The sequence below is a fragment of the Tachypleus tridentatus genome, chromosome 12 (genome assembly GCF_004210375.1).
Source record: "Tachypleus tridentatus isolate NWPU-2018 chromosome 12, ASM421037v1, whole genome shotgun sequence".
NCBI classification, from domain to species: Eukaryota; Metazoa; Arthropoda; class Merostomata; order Xiphosura; family Limulidae; genus Tachypleus; species Tachypleus tridentatus.
In genome coordinates, this window is record NC_134836.1 from 106,529,326 (window position 1) to 106,550,965 (window position 21,640).

The 21,640-nt window shown below is 33.5% G+C and overlaps 1 protein-coding gene across 9 annotated transcripts; it reads left to right on the forward strand.

The window, feature by feature from the left end:
* Positions 1 to 4: 4 nt before the first annotated feature.
* LOC143234265 (uncharacterized) lies at positions 5 to 21,284 on the forward strand. Of its 9 annotated transcripts, none has more exons than XM_076471495.1 (6): positions 5 to 202; positions 5,064 to 5,174; positions 7,866 to 8,018; positions 10,420 to 10,532; positions 17,544 to 17,718; positions 19,284 to 21,284. In XM_076471495.1, exons 3-6 carry the CDS (start codon positions 7,907 to 7,909, stop codon positions 20,744 to 20,746), a joined length of 1,863 nt encoding a protein of 620 aa, XP_076327610.1. In that variant the 5' UTR covers positions 5 to 202; positions 5,064 to 5,174; positions 7,866 to 7,906; the 3' UTR covers positions 20,747 to 21,284. The 9 variants fall into 9 exon arrangements, with proteins under 9 accessions (XP_076327610.1, XP_076327615.1, XP_076327609.1 ...); XM_076471500.1 differs by having other exon boundaries at positions 17,559 to 17,718; XM_076471494.1 differs by lacking the exon at positions 5,064 to 5,174.
* Positions 21,285 to 21,640: the final 356 nt, after the last annotated feature.

Genomic DNA, 21,640 nt, shown 5'->3' on the forward strand with positions numbered 1-21,640 from the left:
TTACACAACCGCCTTCAAACATGAGGTGAGTTATCGGTCAGTTACCTCTTTCTTTCTTTGTGAACCTGACGGTGACCGAAGGAAGTTGAAAAGTTGTTCGCTCTTCCACATAGTGCTTTCTTTACCCACACCAGTCGTTTTCACATGTATATTTTTGTCTACAAGTGGAGATTTTCGTCATCACGGCGATTGTATGACAAGTGTAAGTCTTTGTGTTTTTTATGTGTTTGTACTAATCTGTGTAACCATTATGTCTGAACTAACACATTACACCACTATTAACAGTACACGCTAATACGAACGTAAAGAAACTAAAAAACGTAAACCAAAAAATTACCAACAGAAAAAATGAAATATATTTCATTCAACAATGTAGAAAGGAACAACTAACCCCTAACTTTGTAAAGGTAACACTATCAAAAATTTTATTCAATGCACAAACATTATCCAAAATTTACAGAGAAAACTACCTAGAGCCATGTTGAACGCGAAATACAAAGAACTGCATGACGTACAAAAACAAAAAATGAACTTAGACCATCCATACTGGTGTTCTGCATTGAACCAGAAATTTACGTACTTATACAACGAAACATAAACCAAATCAACACTAGGAATGATAGGGACAAAAGGATCTGCCACAATAAAACTAAGATGCAAACAATAGAAAAGACACCAACATAACAAACCATTGACTAACCTCATAATTATCAGATTCGACCGACAATTAAATACAGACGAGATACATTTACTTAAAGGACAACTTCGCAATAGCACCTAGATGCATTCCAACCTTAGAAATTAAAACATGTTTAGAAGACATAACCAGAAAACTTGTGATACTTTCCACAGGAAACAAAAGCAACAAGAATACAACCAACAGAAGGAAGACAACTTCGACAATTCTATTGTCATCCAACAGCCAAACGTCCCGGAAGGAAGAAAGCAATCAAATATCATTTCTTAACCTCAAAATTACAAGAACCGATACAAAATTTAAAACAGAAATCTACCGAAAAATCATCCATAATGGACTATACATTTCTTCATTTCTTGGCACTCAACACATGAAACAAAACAAAAACTCAACATACTAAGAAACCAAATAAACATAGCCATAAAACTATGCTCACTGGATAAAATTAACGACGAATTAGACAAAATAAAACAATACTTCATCAACATCAATAAGTTTCCTCCACAAACCGTAGAAAACATGCGCACACACATAGACAAAAAACAAAACTAACAAAAGTAAACACACCCCACGACTAAACTAAACTAAACTAACGTGGCAGGGGTTCAGTTTAGAGAGAGAGAAATCCGAAGAGTTCTCTCTCCAACTGGGGTGTTCAGGAACTTTGTAGTTCCTCTTCGTCCCCTTTCGTGAATTGTTATTAGGATTAAGTGGTGGTTTTTTTTTATTATTATTATTTTAATAAATTAATTATCGTTATTATTCTTGACTTTTTGGGTGGGGAATGTCTCACTAAATGGTCTTTTGGGTGGAGGCAAAGGTAGCAGTGGAAAGAAGGAAAGGTCGGGACCTGTCTCGAAAAGAAAAAGTTGGGTAGATGTGAACATGAATGTAATTCATTCAAGTTCAGATCAAATCAAACGGCCCGATTCTGGGTCTGGCAAAAAGGTTGCCTGGGCTGGGATCTAGAAATCCAATGCCTGAAGATTTTGATGTGGGGGGAAACGGGAGTACCCCGAGAAAACCCACTTTCACACGACAGGCGCCGAAAGTTTGCCTGTCGTGTGCCCTGTACCTGAAAAAAAGGAATTCATGTTAATAACATAGTTTTATGTATTTAAACTCTTTGTTGAGTGGATTGTGATTCTTGAAATATGTTGTATGGTGATATGTATTTTGTTGGTGCACTTGATAATTTGTGTAGTGATGCCGTTAGTTTGTTTCTGTTTTCTGCTTTTCGATAATATTTCAGAGAAAGTTCTGTTATTCTATCTCTTATAGTTGGTAAATTACTAATTTGGTGTAGATAATTTGTTGGTGTAAAAGATGGTAAACTGAATGCTGATTTTAATATTTTGTTTTGTTGTACTTGGATTTTTTGGAGTGTGTTGTTTGACATGTTGTATGTTACTTGACATCCGTACTCTATTAATGGACGGATGTAAGCCTTGTATATTTGTATAATGGTGTTCGGTGCGCATTTTGATTGTTTACCAGTTATAGTCTTTAGATATGAAATCCTTTTTCTTATTGATGAGTGTATATTGTTTATGTGTTTTTTCCATGTTAGTTTTGTGTCGAAAGTGACGCCAAGGAATGTGATGTTTTTGCTCATGTTAATGGTTGTGTTTCCAAGTGATAGATTTATTTTTTCTAGATTTTTTCTTTGCTTCTTTAGTTTTCTATAGAAGGTGATTGCTTGTGTTTTTGTCGGATTTAACACGACCCTCCACTTGTTGCTCCATGTTGAGACGTTGTTTAGTGATTCTTGTACGCGAGACATGGCCATTACTGGGTTTCTGGAGGTGCTCCAGATTGCGATGTCATCTGCGTATTGTGAATTGTGTGTGTATGTTAGGTTTGGAAAAGGTATGTCACTGACGAAAATTATGTAAAGAAGTGGAGAGAGGACTGATCCTTGGGGCACTCCTGCCGTTATATTAAATAATTTGGATATGGTTTTATTGACTTTTACTTGTGCTGTTCTATTGGTTAAAAAATTTGAAATCCATTTGACTATCGTAGGATTTATTTGTAGGTGGTTTAGTTTGTATATGATGGCATTGTGCCAAACGCTGTCGAATGCTTTTTTTGACATCTAGGAATACCCCGATGGTTACTTGATTGTTGTTGTAAGCTTTGTATATTGATTCGGTGAGTCGTGTGAGGTGATCTGTTGTTTGTCTATTTTTTCTGGAGGCATTTTGAGATTCTGGAAGGATGTTGTTTGATTCGCAAAAATGGAGGAGGCGGTTGGAGATAATTCTCTCCATCAGTTTGCCAAGGCAGCTTAACAGACTGATGGGGCGGAAATTATCTGGATTTGTTCTGTTAGTTTGTTTCTTGGGGATCGTTGTTATGATGGTTTTTTCCACGTGTCAGGGTAATACCCTGTCGCTAATGAAATGTTCATGATGTTTGTGAGGTGTTGTAGTAAGAGAGTGGAACTTTTTTTGAGAATAATATTTGGTATTTGGTCATGTCCGGGGGAAGTGTTCTTCAAGTTTTTGATATTAATCTTTAGTTCGGTTATGGTTATTTTTCTATTGATTGAATTTGAGTATGCTTCTAGTGTCTCTCCGGGAAATCCTGGTGAGAATGAAGCTTGGTTTGCATTTATGTAGTTGTTGACATGGTGTTGGTGTTGTGTGTCGAAATCTACTGAGTTTAAATCGCTAAAAGCGGATTTGTAATAGTCAGCTAATAAGTCAGCTTTCTCTTCGTCCGTCCTTGCGATTTTATTGTTGTGTGTGATGTGTTGTAACATGTGATTTGTGTTTTTGTCTGACGCAATACTCTTGAATTTTTTCCAGAATTCTTTTCCCCACGACTTAAAAAGTCACGAAATTATATACTGTTGCATACCCTATATTCCCGACATCAGCAGAAAAATAACCAATATTTGGAACCCACAGTGGCATGTCTGCGGACTTAGATTAAAATCAGAGTTTCGGTACCCGTGGTGGGCAGAGCACAGATAGCCCATTGAGCAGCTTCGTGCTTGATTCTAAGCAAACAAATCAACATTTGGCAAAAACTAGTGATGAAATATGACATTTCAGTTAATACCAAATTTATTCAAAAACCAGACACAAAACTAAGGTCTATACTGTGTGAAAACTACACTGACAAACACCACACCAATATTATTTATAAAATACAATGTGAATACTGCCACGACTTCTATATTGGAGAAACAAGTAAAAAAAAAATGGAAATCAGATTCAAAAAACGCAAAAAATCATTTCACGTTTTCGAACACTGCAAATCAATCACAACATAACCATAGAAAACACCCAAATACTAAATGAAGAAACAAACGCAAAATTAAAGAAGCCTTACTTATACAACAACTCAAGCCCAAAATAAATCAATACAAATAAACATATATGTTAAAACGGTTGGTAAGAGTTGAGAATTTTTTTTTTTTTTTTATGTAGAGGAGCAAAAAACGTTTCGACATTCTTCGTTCATCGTCAGGTTCACAAATAAAAGATGAGGTAATTGACCGATAGCTGACCACAGGTTTGAAGGGGGTTGTGTAATCGAGTATAAGAATGTAGAGGGCAAGCTTAGATGTTTGATTTTTTATTAATATAGGTATAAAGGTGTTCCTTTGTATTGGTTTATTTTGGGCTTGATTTGTTGTATAAGAAGCCTTACTTATAAACCAATACAAAGGAACACCTTTATACCTATATTAATAAAGAATCAAACATCTAAGCTTGCCTCTACATTCTTATACTCGATTACACAACCCCCTTCAAACATGTGGTCAGCTATCGGTCAATTACCTCTTCTTTTCTTTGTGAACCTGACGATGAACGAAGAATGTCGAAACGTTGTTCGCTCCTCCACATAAAAAAAAAAAATCTCAACTCTTACCAACCGTTTTTACACATTTTTCTATACAAATGGGTTTTATCGTCATCACGGAGTACAAAGGAACAACTTTATACGCATGTTGATAAATATAATCCAACATCTAAGCACGCCATCTACATTCCTACACTCAATTTCACAACCGCCTTCAAACATGTGGACAGCTATCAGTCAGTTACCTTTCTCTTTGTGAACTTGATTATGACCGAAGGCTGTTGAAACGTTGTTCGCTCCTTTAAATACTGCTTCCTCTACTCATACCAGTCGTTATTACACACATATTTTCTCTACAAGTGGGTTTTCTCGTCCTCACGGAATACATATAGTCTATTGTGTAGTTTTACGCTTAATTACAATCAAATAATTTTTGATAAATTTTATAGTTAATACACAAGTTAGAATTCTACAAAACTTAAAAATATGGGATAAAAGAAAGCTCATAAATTTGTTAACCATATAACTGTCAGAGGGCGTAATACCATAGGTAGGACGATGAAGTAAAACATGATGAGCGGAGAGATTATTCACGAAAACCACCAGATGGGAGATATTTCGCTGTGATGTTCGAAAGGGGGCAAATGGTTTAGTAAACGAAGTAAGTACAGTTATCAAATTATGTTTACGTTTATCACATTGTAGGTTTCAATTCTATATTTAATTCTGTATTCAAAGGAGTTTAGATGATTCAATGGGAAATTTATCATTTTAATAAGATAATTTATATCTGAGTATCTTTTCATTCAATAATTAATTTGCATGTCATAAAAGTTTCGAGTATTATAAAAGGTACCTAATTAACTTACAAACACTTTAACGGATTGAAAGAGTTGATTATGATGCAACTTAAAAAGAAACCACAAATTAAATCTACGGCTCAAATACCAACAACACCAGGATGTAACATTAAAAGATTTCTACCAAATGCCATATGACATTGAAAAATAAGGCGATAACACCGTGTGTTTGATATACAAGACTATTTCCAGTTACATTTAACTAGATATGATTTAGATAGTTTATGTGGCAAAAGTGATAAATTTAGTAATTGTCTGGAAAAGTTATTTTGCTGCAAGTTTGTTTTTATAACTGTTTACAAATCATACATCATGTAGTTTACTAGTTATGAATGAGTGATTTTTATATTATTGCGTCGTGGAATTTGAACCTACTAAGCTTTTCTAGATATATAAATTGAGCATTATTACTTTACAAGAACTATAGTAATGTGTTTGTAACATTATATACACGTGTCAGAGACTACATCCGAGTTGAAAATTTAGTGTCATAGATAGATTGAGTGATTATGCGTTTAGCCATAAACAGTGGCGGTTTTGAAGAGAAATTATCACAGATTGTATTGTAATAATAGAATATAGGAGTTCACATTAGTCTTGTTCACAGGGTCTAAAGTAATTGAACCACCCTCTGTGGACTTTGACAAAAGAGAATTATTTAAAGACACTGGGTAGAGCTGTAGTAACCAATAGCTGTAATGGTGATTTTGTAGTGAAAATATCACATACTGTGCTGTGATGACAGAGGAGGAAGAATAATTCATCTTCCCAAACTGTGTTCTAAAATCTCTTAACCAACCTGTGTGGACTTTGACGAAAAGGAGATAACTATTTAAATCCCCAAATACAAATGTGAGAATCAAAAGAAAAAGGAACATTTGTATAAACGTGTTACTTGTTTTAATATATTGTTTAAGAACATGTAGATTGTGCTGGGGGTAATAAGGTGTACTACACGTGAACAAAGTGCAGTGTTTCTGTACTTTTCATTTCTGTATTTAATTATGTAACCTAACCGTTATCTAATACATTACAAACGAAACTATTACTTGACTGCAAAGTTAATATATTTGGTTTTCCTTTCCTTCAATAATTAAACTGCTTGTGTCTCAAAGTTTTCAATAACTTACAAGTAAAACATTTTGATGGATGCCCTCTTAACACTCCTACGAAAAGTGGGGCCTAATAGGCCCCAGAGCTAATAAATTTGTATTTAAATGAAATTGCTATTTCATTTGATCAAATGCAATGGCAATTTTATTTAAATACAAATTTATTAGCCTAATATTAATAACCTTTCAAGTTGCTCTGGGGCCTATTAAGCCCCACTTTTCGTAGGAGTGTTAATTTACAAATACGTTCAACTATTTGTGTCGGAAATTAAAGAAAAAATATACAAATTAAACCTAAGATAAAATTTCAACTGAAACAAAATCTACCATTAATGTTTTCTGCCAAATGTCATAAAAAGATGTAAAACGATGCGATAAAATTGCATACGAAAGTATAATGATTAGACTGAAAGCGTTTCTTACTTTTCTAAAGAAACACCTCGAAGCACTGCGTACTGAAGAATTAAAACTTAACAGTAATAAAACATCAAGAATGTTATATTTGTATTAGGTTACTTTTTTTCAAAACCAGAGGATGCTAGTATCTTAAATGAAATATAATGTTTTTGTGTTTGAAATTTTTGTAGTGTATTGTATAGTGATAAGTGTATAAATTATCTCACAAAATAGATTATTTATAACTACTCAGCTAGTTTTTATAAGCATATGATTTGGACGATTGTCTATTAAATTCACTTTACTTCCGAGGAGATGAGATTTGGATAGAATGTGTAATTTATAAAAATACTGTTAAACTACTTTAACCAAATAATCAACATTGTAACTTTGAGAAGACGTTTTAAGAAACAGTTGTCATATGCACGCATTTGCATGCATCAATTCCACTAAATATAATACTTTAGTATATACAATTGAAAAATTTGTGTGCTACAATACGTGTGCCTTCGTACGCTGTATTTTTCTATGTGGGTAGGATACACAACTAAGAACGGAAGTTTGCTTACTAAAGTTGTTAAACAAACATGGAACGTAGTCTTTACCTATAAAAAAACCCACAAAAAGACTGTTTATTCATCAAGTCTCGTTTTTTCTACTTGTATTAATATAACTGCACCAGAATTAATTACACACCTAATGTTATGGGGGACACTTGTCATCTGAATGTATGGTTGCTAAAATTGACTCTTTTTATTCATGTGAGAGTAATGTTAGTTTTCAACATTTAGTTATATCTTATGTTTCATATTTCATTTAGTAATTGAGCTCTTATTACGTTTTCGCCATTTTTGTACAGAGATGCGAGATAAATTATGCATAAAATTTGTTAGAATTAACAACAATTTGAAATTTGAGATTCATAAATATTAAACTTTGTAATGTTTTTGAAGGAAGCAACATTAAATTTTTATTTCTCGATAGTGCAACTGCAAGTTTTGGTAACGGTATAAAGGTAAAGCTTCATGATCATGGAAGTACTAAACATGAAGGTTGAACCATTTTATGATGAGGAACAGGAAGATTTGGATGTTAAATTGGAGAAAATACAAGATGATAATTTCACAGTAGCTCATGGTAAGTGTGTGTAGGTATATAGGACATCTTTCATGTTCTTCCTAACATAAATAGCATCAATTTACCTGTTTAAATTTGGTGTTGTACCTGACTGTTTCTTTATTCATTGATAATTTTTTAATGGATGATTTTATGTTCAATTTCAGGAATGTAAATAAGTAATGTTTGGTTTGACACTTTCATTTTCCATGTTATTTTTCTCTTTGATTCTAACTTTAAGGAATAGAATTACCCCTAAATTACAATTATCTACTGGTAACTCGAAGATATTTTGTTACTCATTTAATATCATTACTTAAAATACTGAATCTTCTTGATGCAATGATCATATTAACAAGTTTCCAAGTGACATATTAGGTGTCTTAGAATCTTATCCTTCTTCAAGTGAGACCTAATTCACTATCTGACTATGAAAACCTCTAGATGTGTGAAGCAGTAACCAGTAGAAAATAAGAAGCATTAGAATTTTATTTAAAGACAAGTTCTCCTAACTTACATATATTAACAAGTAATTATGTCTTGTTGTTATGATTTTATGTAAACTTCAAAATCTTCATTTATGCAGTTGTTGTTTCATTTTTTTGCACTTGAAGTATGTTGCCAATATGTGCAGCCCACTATATTCTTTTTTGCTTACAAGAAATCAATTTTATGTAAACCTTCCTGACATGGCAAGTCAAATTGTGTATGCCACATCATTCTAGCTATACCCAGAATTTAATTAAATAACTATTTTTCAGTAAATTTGATATCAAATTGTAGTTAATGAATCAAATTTTAATATAAGGTCTAATTTATATAAGAGAATGTTTAAATCATCCTCAATCTCCATTAGGGTTTTTTTTTCCTTTTCATTAATTTAGTGATCACCCCTGCGAGAAGTACAAAATGTACTGTAAATTACTCATTGTTATAGAGATATTTCTCAGGCAAGCACAGATTGCACGGATTTTGGTCTCAATAGAATAATAAATTAGAAAATGGGACACATTTCCCATATTACCTCTTTCACAGATTTTCAGTAGTTCACTGTAATATTTTGCACTACAGAATTTATAACATATATTGAATACAGTACATAGGAATTTTCAATCTATCAAATTACATATTTTCATAATCCTTTATCTCATAGTTGGAAAGCTAGAAAAATATGATTGTTATTGGATGTTATCTGCTTGATGTATTATAAATTTGCTTAATTGGGTGTTATTTAATTAAATAAAAATTTAGTGTTCTAGTACTATTTGTATAGAAAGGATTCTTAAGTTTTGCTGTCAGTGAAGAGCAAAATAACTAAAGGAACTGTGTCATTACTATATTTTCTATTTTTCGTGTCTATTCTTTATTTGTTGTAGTAAAAGTATTAAATTTAAAAATTAGGAGCTTGTTAAGTTAGATTAGGTAAAATAATGCAAAATGATGATAATAGGAATATAACATTCTTCAGGAGATATTCTTACAAGCAACTCCTGTTTCACTTTAGGCAATACAGTAATGTGAACTTCAATTTTTCCATATAATTTTCATCTTGTGTGGCAGGTTTATTAGTTATATGCCATTCAAAGAGTAAAAAAAGTGTAAACTTGTGCATATTGTTGCAAACTCTATGCTGTGTAGGATACATTATTTTTGTATCTTGCTACAATTTGTAATTATTATGGAAAAGGTAATTTAGTTTTGTATTTTTATGATGGTTGTAAAGTTGGTCATGTGACCTAATGGGTTGAGAAAATAAAGGATGAAATGAAGTTTTTCAAGAATTTGTATTTACTTACAAGGATTTAGAGATTAGGCAAGTGAATTTTTACAATTTTAAGAAAAAGAAACTGATTTTTAATTTTGAAATCAAAAACAATTTGCATTTCAAGGAGTCATCACTCTTACAAAACAAGTAAAAAGTTATGGAAACTGTGGTATATTTGGAATCTCAGACTTGTTTGGATCAATGGTGAATGCTGCCATGAAGGGGTACATCATAGGGCATAATTTTGACATTCTTTTATTTCTTTTTTCTGTTTGCTTCTTCATGTGTTTCTCTTGAATTGATTGCATGCATTAATTTATTACACTTATAGGTTATGGTTGGTATGCATTTCAACTGCAGAAGAATTCTTAACTTAATAGCATTGGAATCTTTCTGATATCACATGTAGATATTTCGCTCTTTGACTCTGGAATATTCAGCTACCCTTGTGGACTATACAATTAACAGTATGTATATATATTTTCAGAACCTGCCCTCTGCTGAAAGTCCATTTTTTTTTATGCACCAGTATATTAAGGAAGGAACTGTAGAAGAGGCTTGTTCAATTAAATACACTGTATTGATTTTGATTATGGTATGTGATGCATAAATTACGTTGTCTTGTTATAGAGAAGTTTACATTGTTTATATTTCTAGCTTCAGTAAAAGCCAATTATGTGGAAGAAAGATCTTTACAAACAGTTTTGAAGGTTGATATGATAAAAGATGAGAAAGAAGATAACTATGATGGATCAATAGTGAAAACTGAGGTAATATGTAGATTGAAACTTTTATCATTCTGTTATTTAATATATGTTGGTGTAATTGTTTCTTTTTTACCTTTTCTGACATTTTCTTGAAGCTAATTGGTAATGGAATGTTTGTAGTCATAAGCTGAAGAAATTCATTGCAAGTTTACTACATTGCCATAAACTCATTGTGCCTCTTCTTGCAACAGTAATATTTGCTAGTTCATCATTGTTTCATTTTTTAATGTTTACATAGGATGTATTGTAAACATTCTACTAATTATTTGTACAAACTTTATCAACTGTATGAAATATAACTTAAAATTTGGATTTGTCATCTGATTCTGAAAGTTCTCTTATTTTGTGTTTAATGATATGTAATATTTACAGTAGTTTATGTTATATTACATATATCAGAGTGATGATTTACCAATACTTTCAACAGTCTGTAGATGTTACATCTGATAACTAATACATCTTGGAAAGGGATAGTACAAATACCCACTTCATTCTGCTGCTATTATGAATTAAAATTAATGCCATGGAAACTGCTTGGGAAGAAGTGAGCTTTGGTAGTTACATTCAACATTTATCCATGTCACAACAGGCCATGTCATCAGATTTTGTACTTGCATTCAACATTTTATTGAACTAATTGCTTAGCTATTGCCATATTTAATGTGTCAAATATGCGTGTGTGTGTGTAAAGCATAATTTGTTTTCACATTCTTCACCTGGGAAATTTCTCAAGGCTCAGCATCCTAGAACAAGCAGCAAAGATAGAAAAGTCATAACTAGAAAAATAATTGTTTGCTTTACTTCATTTGTTTTTCTGTGTTTGAAGAAAAATAAATTTAAGTTGTTATTTATCAGGAGAAATAATGTAAATACAGTATATGTGAAATGTATAATATTTGAAATGTAACTGCATTTTACAAAATACTAGTCCATTAAAACTCAGCCAAGTCAGATAAATTAGTTGAGGCTGAAGGTCAGATATGTATTAGTGGATACAGTAACATGACAGCACATGCACTTCTTCAGTGTAATTTTTGTATTGTTAGTCAGGCATATCTTGAAGGTCAGTATAATTAAAATAATAAATGTTTAATGTAGTGAGATTTAAGATATTTACACTAAAATTGTGTTTTTGTGTTATAATTTGTAATTATTCTAGAATGACCCTGAGTCAATCAACTGGTCCACTTGAGCTAGGGTCAACCAAGTACCAATGTTGTATATTCTCAACGGGTGTTGTGGACATTGTGTCTGATGCTGGTGTTTTGGTATGGTGCTCATGAAACCCTAGCATTGTTGCAGTGTCTGTATTTGGCATTGCAATGCATCCTCTTGTAGGGCTTCATGGTGGCAGGATCAGTGGGCACCAAAATAGATTTTTTGTATGGATCCCTGAAATAAAAATATAATAGTGAAAAAAGAGACCATAGGTAAATTATGACATCTTGAAGATTCTGAACAGCAATCTTCAACTTCTTCAACACCTGAATCTCATTTTCTGATATTACATTCTTCATCTGACATATCTTTAGGGCAGATGTCCCATTTTTATTCAGAAGAAACTAGGTGGCTTTCTGGAACTCCAAAGTCAGTCAAAAAGGTACATTTTGGGAACATCTTGGTGGAAACATCTAATCCAAAATGCAGTGAACTCCTTTTGCTTTCAAATGCTTTTGAGGTTTCTCCCCATAGCATTTTGAATTGATCAGAAGGAGTTATTGATAATAGGGATTTGAAGAACATCCTTGAGTGAGAGGTCCTTGCTGGTTTTCTCCACCCAGTGAATTTCTGCAGTGAAGCATATTTCTACTTATAAAAATGGAATTATGATGCTGACCAATGTCCTAATTTTGAAATTTACATCACAGCATAATAATATGGGTGAGAGCCACCACAGTTAGTAAAATGAAGGTCCATTTCACACTCATTGGCATTATGGTCCTTGCAACTTGAGTGAGCACACATCAAGGAAACCACCACATGATATTTTTGAGTGACCCACCATCAAGGTAGGTTATCTGTTTCAAAGTATGGCTATATATTCTGAACTCTCTCAGATTTTTCCTATATCAAAAGTGTGGTCACTTAAAAACATAATGTGTTCCTCGATGTGTGCTCACTGAAGTAGCAAGGACCACAATGCCAGTTAGTGTGAAATGTACTTTCATTGTATTATATGTGGTGGTTCTCACCCATATTATTCTCATTCATGCCCAAGGTGGGTGGAGGAAAAAGAGGTACAACATTTGAAAGTGGTTCACAACATTTCTTACCATGAGGCACAAAAGTTATTGTCTGCCACTCCATCTCAGATGTATGCTGCTGCATTCCATTCTCCTGCCACAGTGGGTGTGTAAACATATCTCTCCATACCTCTGAAAGAGTAATTTTCAAACCATGTGAAAAGTCTTTTGGTATCTTTGTTAGAAAGTTGATGAGTCAATGTCAACATCCATCTCGATACCCACCATTCCTTCCAGCAGCTTCCTGGTTCAACTTCTCTTGTTCTGGGTTTGGATGTTTCCTCAGGTCAATCTTCTTCTCTGGACTGAAGGTGCAGGTAGATTATTTGGTTATAACCTCAGTCACTGGAATCTTCTTCCAATGAGATAGATTCCTGCCCATTTGACTCAAGGCAGGATCTATGGAGGTTGATAGACATTTTTCTATTAAAGAGAATAAAGAGAAAAGACTTGGTTGAAAATAGAACTCTCCACTTAATTCTTCTTCATGTAAGTAAAAATGGCCATATTGATACAATGGAAATGTTGAGGTTTCCTTTCTAATTTAGATGACGTTGAGGTGCTGATTGACTCCTATTATCCTGTGGGTCTTTCTTTACAGGAAATACTTTTGAAACCTGTTGATATTGTGATGTTTCAGCAGTTTCCTTTACACTGCAATAAGAGGGTATGTGATGGACAAGTTCAGAGAGAATGTGTGGCCTGCTGGTTGATCAGCATGTACCACTATATCTGCCATCTGTGTTTCCTTGGATCATACCATCACTGTCTGTTCCCTCTACCTGTGTCCTGGAGATACCTATGATCAGTCAGACTTTAATGCTCTTATTAAACAGTTGCTGTATCACTTTATAATCCTCATGGTTTTTATTTGACATAATATCCCTTGGGGAGGTGCTGATATTGATGTGAGGGGTTACTCTGTAGAGAGTGTGCTCTTGGATCACAACCTTTCTCTCTTCACTATTGGTGTTTATACTTATTTTCATGCACCTAGTTACTCATTTACTGCTCTTGATCTCTCTGTTTGCTCCCCTTCAGTGGGCAATGTACTTCTATCTCGCCTTTCAATCTTGCTTTCCAATAGCCAGGAAGTTGCTGATGCCCAGAGTTTTGCCAGTACTTTCAGCAAAAGCACTTTTGCTTTATCCCCCACCTTCTTAACTATCGAAACTCAGGCAGAGCAATTACCTCTTTCCTTTCAGACTGACCATTTCCACAACTATAATCACCCCTTTACACAGGTAGAATTCAAGCTTGCTCTTCATTGGTCTGGCAGGACATTGGTTGGACCAACTGTGCCATCTCTCTCCTGCTTCTCTTATTATTCTTCGAGTTGTTTATAACTTGATGTGGTAGGAGACTGCTTTTCCTGATGCTTGGTGCCAGGCTTTTGTTCTACCTTTTTCTAAGCCTGGGAAGGATCCCAAGATTCCTTCAAATTACTATCCAATTGCTTTGATGAGCTGTATCTGTAAGACCTTAGAGAAGATGATTAATGCTTTTCTTGTTTGGTCCTCAAATAAAACAACCCCCTGTCACTCACCCAGTGTGGGTTGAGACGTGGTCCACCTGATTCGACTTGAAATGTTGGTAGGAGAAACCTTTCTTAAGTGACATCTTGTATCAGTATTCTTTGACCTTGAGAAGGCTTGCAATACTCCATGGAGGTATGAAATTTTGCAAGACCACAACTCATATGGATTGCATGGCTATTTGTCCATTTTTTATTAAAAATGGTTTAATGGGTTCGCAATTCCAAGTTTATGTGATGTTGACACTTTCCCGTTCTTTCTTACAGGAACTTGGAGTCCCTCAAGGCTGTGCATAGTGTGTCACACTCTTCAATATAAGGATTAATACCATCACTGGACAACTGTCTACTACCATTTGTTGCAAACAGGCTCTGTGTTGACGATTTCCACACCTCTTGTCAGTTGTTGAACATGTTGTTTATTGAACAGCAGATGCAGGCTGCCCTCAATCAGTTACTGAAGTGGACCAGAGCAAACAGTTTTTACCTTTTCTCTCTCTAAAACCATTTGCATGCACTTTTGCCACCAACAATGTATTCACTTTGATCCTGAACTCTGTCAGTAAAGTTGTGCTCTGCCTGGTCCCTGAGGCAAAATTCTTGGCTTATCGTTGACCATAAGCTGACCTTTAATACCACACATCAAACAGCTATGAGTCAAGTGTACAAGGGCACTAAACATCCTGCATGTCCTCCTCTCTTCCATCTCTTGGGGAAGGGATTGATGTTCTATGCTTAAAATGTATCATGCCCTTGTATGATCAAAACTAGACTATAGAATTCTGGTCTATGGCTCTGCCAGGATATTGGCCTTGAAGAAGCTGGATTCTGTTCATCATCAGGGGCTTTGGCTCTTCGTGGGGTCTTTCTTCACTTCCCCAGTCCAGAGTTTATATAGTTTCATGAACCTCCTCTACATCTGTGCTGTTTGTAACTGTCTTTACTGTATGCTTCAAAATTTTAATCCTTACTGCAGCATCCCACTTTGGACCATACTTTTTCAGAACAGATTGTCTGCCATTGTTCCATTTGGCCTTCGTATCTTGGCACATTTGGATGAACTGGGCCTGTTCTTGGTTGCCATTAATGCACCCATTGGTAATGAATATTAGTTTTATTTTTCCTCACCACTACCTATTTTCAGGCTTGTTTTTTGTAGTTTTTATTTGGGTATCTAGTTGCTTTGATCAGTTGGATTTGTTTATTTACTACTTTGTCCTTGTTGCACTTTTGTTCTGTCCATTTAATTAGAACTTTATTTTCTGTAGCTACCCCATGTCTTCTATGTGTTTCTTATCAAAATGAATAACAAATTAAAACATTCAATACCAGACACACCTCATCAGACATTCCATTTCATTATTTTCTTTCTTTTGTCTCTGATCATCATCATCATTATTCAAATAATGTCTTTGCAGTTCTTTATCCTGTAAAGTTGATTTAATTTCATCCTTAACCCCTTCCATTTTCTGAAGATATTGTTTGTCTATAATCTGTTGTTTTTATCCTATTTCTTCCTTCATTATGTGATTCTTCTATTTCTGATTCTGTTTTATGTACAGTCAAGGTTGTCTGTTGCTATTGTGCTCAAGCTTCTTCCTCTCTTAGGCTACATTCTTACCTGTCTTGTCAATGGCATACCCCCTTATTTAGAGACTTTTCCACTTTAACAGGTTTGATTCATCAGCTCAGTCAGTTTGGATATTTGATGAAGTCCAAAGAAATGGTTTTTAATGTGGCTTCTCATCAAACCAGACATTGTTACAGTCTCTTTTGTCTCCTTTTAATACTGACTGGAGAAGATCTCACAGAATGGTCTGTAAACTACATCTAATACATTCAACTATAATTACATGTATCACTAGATGGTTTTAGGTACTCTAGTGATAATGTCCCTCTAGTTTATCCTAGGCTCTAGTGTAATGACCTTATCATGTTGAATTTAATTTCCAGCTCCATCACTAATCTTGTACATTCTTCATGTACTTGATACATTTCAGGGAAACTAACTAAAAACTAAACTAACGTGGCAGGGGTTCAGTTTAGAGAGAGAGAAATCAGAAGAGTTCTCTCTCCAACTGGGGTGTTCAGGAACTTTGTAGTTCCTCTTTGTCCCCTTTCGTGGATTGTTATTAAGATTAAGTGGTGTTTTTTTTTTTTTATTATTATTATTTTAATAAATTAATTATCGTTATTATTCTTGACTTTTTGGGTGGAGAATGCCTCACTAAATGTTCTTTTGGGTGGAGGCAAAGGCAGCAGTGGAAAGAAAGGCCGGGACCTGTCCTGAAAGGAAAAGTTGGGCAGATGTGAACATGAATGTAATTCATTCAAATTCAGATCAAATCAAACGGCCCGATTCTGGGTCTGGCAAAAAGGTTGCCTAGGCTGGGATCTAGAAATCCAATGCCTGAGGATTTTGATGTGGGTGGAAACGGGAGTGCCCCGAGAAAACCCACTTTCACACGACAGGCGCCGAAAGTTTTGCCTGTCGTGTGCCCTGTACCTGAAAAAAAGGAATTCATGTTAATAACATAGATTTTATTTATTTAGATTCAGGGAAACATTGTGTGCTGATCTTTATATACAGATCCTGAAAACAGTGACCAAATACATCAAAAGGAAGGGAGAAAACTGATAAATACCTCAAACTACTTACCCAACTAACATGTAGAAGAACCAAATATTAAAATTCATTGTATTTGTTGTTATCAGATCTCAATAAATGGCCACCCTTACTGCAAAGGAATTATTCAAAATCTGCTGTTGCTTTGTGTCCACTGTTGAGATGGGGATTCTCTGACAAACTTTGACACCATATCTGTATATCTGACTTGATCATTTCAACATTTTATACAAGAAAAACGAAAGCAGAAAGAATGTAATGCAATTATTCACTTAAACCTGGTTCATACTTTGATGTCTTTAATCATGATAACCATTACACTATCTCCTTATGATTACCTATTTCCATATGATTATGTATGATGACAGTGGTTCATGTACAATTAGGTGTTTTAACATGTACATATATTAACACACATATTTCAGTAAGATATTTTAAAATATCAGATTCAAATATTTCTAATTATCTAACCTAAAAGGTAACTATTTTAATGGTTTCAATTCTTTTTACATACATAATTAAGTTCAAAGCATAAGGTTGATTAGATTATATTTTTAGCCAGCAAACTGTGGAGAGTATGTGTAATGATGATACTAGCTGTTTGATATTAGACTGTATTTGTCCAGGAGAAAACAGAACAATCTGGTGATATATTAGAAGATATTATTTCAAAGGTCAGTGACACTGATGATGATGATCTGGATAGTTCAAACTATAATAGTGTGAATGTGATAATGAAAACTGAATTTCAAGAAGAAATTGAATCAGTGTCAGAAAGTACATTTGGTAAGTACAAATATCTTTTATAATTCTAGGTCATTGACATTGTTTTTAAAGAACTGATTATACTCTTGGTATTATATCAGAGGATAAATGTGAAGTGTGTAGATCTATATTTGTTTTATTTGTATATAGAAATTTTTGTGTGATAGGTTATGAAGTGATAAAATAATACTTTACATATTGAAATAATTAATTGATAAATTAATTTTACCTGAAAATGAACAGAGAAAACAGTAATTGTTTCTATAAAGAAACTTTGACTAGTGTTTATCTTCCTGGTTCTTTAGAAATAAACTTCTAAATTAATGGTTTGAGACTGTATCAGTAGATTAATGTTCCAACACACACAGAGAATGTATTTTTTATTTCTATAGATATTGTTTATTGAACACTACCAGTCCTGTTGTATCTTGGGCATAAAATCATTGCAAATTTCCAGTCTGTTACTTTACACAGTGAATACAGCAACCAAACAACTTCTAATTAGAGTGATAATACCTGAGCATAATAAAATGAAAAGTGCTATTTCAACAAATAATATATGGTATGAACCTAAATATAAAATAAAAGAGAGTTTTGTAGATGTAAGACAACTGAATTAGGATCAAGTCATAATTTTTTATCTTGGAACTCAGACAAAATGACTTAATTTATCCATTAAAACTTGTCATTTGACTAGCGTCTAAACTTAAATGGATTTTTCACAATCCAAGGAAGAAAAAAAATACTTGAATTTTTCTGAACAGACTTTGTCCAAAGAATGTATGGACACACAACCCATTATTTATAGATGTTTGAAAGAGCATGGATCAAGGACAGCAATAATTTACTGTATATGTACATTTTTCAGTGAACTTTTACAATCTTAATATTAGGGTTAAGAATGCTAAGGACAAACAAAGTCCTTACTCAGAGCTCAGCTATTTGTAATACACACAAGGCACACAAACACTGGAGACCTTATTGTGTAGCTGATCCAAAATAAGAGACACTTCATACTTCCTTAAACAAACTGCATTACTTAATTGGATTTACATGAACTTGGATTATTGCTATGAGACACCAATAATGCACCATCAGTTTGTCTTAACACAACATCAAATTCAGTGACATCCAGCTTATGTTAGACCATGTAAAACCAAAACTGAGGATACATTATTTTAGTTTCCATAACAAACAGAGGTACAATGGAACTTCTCAGTGAACATTTTCATTATGACCTGAGTTGGAAAAATATGATTTGGACTTGAAAATAAATATCTCTTTCTAAACTCTGCATGTTAATCATTTGAAGATTTGATGGTAATCAACTTTTCAAATAGGAAATATATTTAAAACTTGATGCTGAAACTACATTGGTTATAACATCCTAGTATCATTATTACAGGTGATTTACTGGAATGTTACCAACTTCATTTATATGGTTCGGGTAGAAAAATTTGTAAAGATTAGTCTGAGCTTTAATACTTTAATACAGATATTGATAATATGAAAATATTAAACGTACTTAGATCTTCTTCAAATATATTATTATCTATGATATGACATCATTTATATATTTATTTCAGATACAGATACCAGTGTGAACTTCCACTGTGTGAGTCAGTGTCCTGGTTACCATGCTTTAAAACAAGAAGAATACTATACAGAAGTTATAAAATCCTCCAAACCAAACAATGAAATATGTGGAGAAACAACTTTAAATGGAAATAACATTAAAGAATTTAGAACATTGGATAAACTAACACAAGAACAGAGGATACAACCTGGAGAGAAACCATATCATTGTGTAGTTGATGTTCAAACGTTTGAGAGAAATAGTCCATTAGAACAACATAAGAGAAATCACACCAGGAAGAAGTTTTACAATTGTGGAATTTGTGGAAAATCATTAGTATCAAACAGAAACTTAAAATCACATCAAAGAATACACACTGGAGAGAAGCCTTACAGTTGTACAGTGTGTGAAAAACAATTTAGAACAAAAAGTATTTTAAAGAATCACGAAAGTACACACACATGTGAGAAACCTTACAGTTGTACTGTGTGTGGGAAACAGTTTGGAAGAAATTATAAATTAACAATACATCAAAGAATACACACTGGGGAGAAACCTTACAGTTGTACAGTGTGTGGGAAACAATTTAGAGGAAGTAGTGTGTTGAAAGTACATGAAGCAATACATTCTGGGGAGAAACCATACAGTTGTACAGTATGTGGGAAACAATTCAGAACATATGGTGAGTTAAAAGTACATAAAAGTATACACACTGGAGAGAAGCCTTACAGTTGTACAGTGTGTGGAAAACGTTTTAGAACAACAAGTGGAATAACGATACATAAAGTGATACATTCTGGAGAGAAACCTTACAGTTGTGAAATTTGTGGAAAATCATTTGTATCAAACAGAAACTTAAAATCACATCAAAGAATACACACTGGGGAGAAGCCTTACAGTTGTACAGTGTGTGGAAAACAGTTTAGAACAAAAAATGTTTTGAAAAATCACCATAGAACACACACATGTGAAAAACCTTACAGTTGTACAGTGTGTGGGAAACAATTTAGAACATATGGTGAATTAAAAACACATCAAACTATACACACTGGAGAGAAGCCTTACAGTTGTACAGTTTGTGAAAAACATTTTAGAATAAAGTACTATTTAAAAAAACACCAAAGAGCACACAGTTGTGAGGAACATTATACTTGTACTGTGTGTGGAAAACAGTTCAGAAAAAATAGTAAATTAACAATACATCAAAGAATACATAGTGGGGAGAAACCTTACAGTTGTGCAGTATGTGGAAAACAATTTGGTAGAAATTGTGTGTTAACAAATCATCAAAGAATACATACTGGAGAGAAACCATACAGTTGCACAGTATGTGGAAAACAATTTAGAACAAATAGCGGATTAAGAAATCATCAACGAGTACATACAAGAGAGAAACCTTACAGCTGTACAATTTGTGGAAAACAACTTAAAACAAAACATTCTTTAAAAAATCACCAAAGAAAACACTTGTGAGAAACCTTAGCTTAACAGTGTTTAAAACAATTTAAAATAAAGGGTGAATTAGAATAACAGGTAAGAACACATTCTGGGAAGATAACTTACAGCTGTACAGTTTGAGGAAAACACTTTATAAGAAGTTATATCTGAAATGAATCTCATAAACTGCATACAGGGAATAAACTCTAGTTCTGAAGTTTATGAAAACGATTTGTATAGAGCTAGGTTAAAAATACACCATAGTTCACATTGGGGAGAAAATTTGTATATTTGTAACCTCCATGTCTAAGTTGTTAAGCATAAGAATTTCCAATATTAAATCTGGGGTTTCGTTCCAGTGGTTGACACAGCACATGTTGCCTGTTGTTCACTTTAGAAACACGTATACAATTAATGGAAAACAAGGTCCTTTTGGTTCCTCTTTGCTGTCCTGTTTGCTGAATTGAATCTTTAAGAAAAACAACTAAAACCAGTTGTCTTAATATTCCTACTTTTTACTAAGAAGGTTGAAATGTTATTTCTTTTAATAAAAGTTTTAATACCCTTACCAACCATTTTGAGATACAATATTCTTATTATTAAATATAAAAGGTATGATGCATCAAAACTTTCACTTTCACTCACAATCGTAAATGTCAGTTAGCTCTGTTCTAATTCTTTTTCAAGAGTAAATGTGTACAAAGATAAGTTATCTTAAAGTGGTAAAATCCCCATATTTTATTTTTCTTAGTAGAACTCTGAACACATTGATTTCTTAGGAAATAAAAAATCCATCAATGGACAAAAGTAGGACATGCTCTTACACATTTATAGATTGTGCAAGATTGTACTTGGATTAAATAGTTAATGAAGGAATACATGTCATAAATATTACTGGTTGATGAAAAGGAATCCACATTACAGAAAATA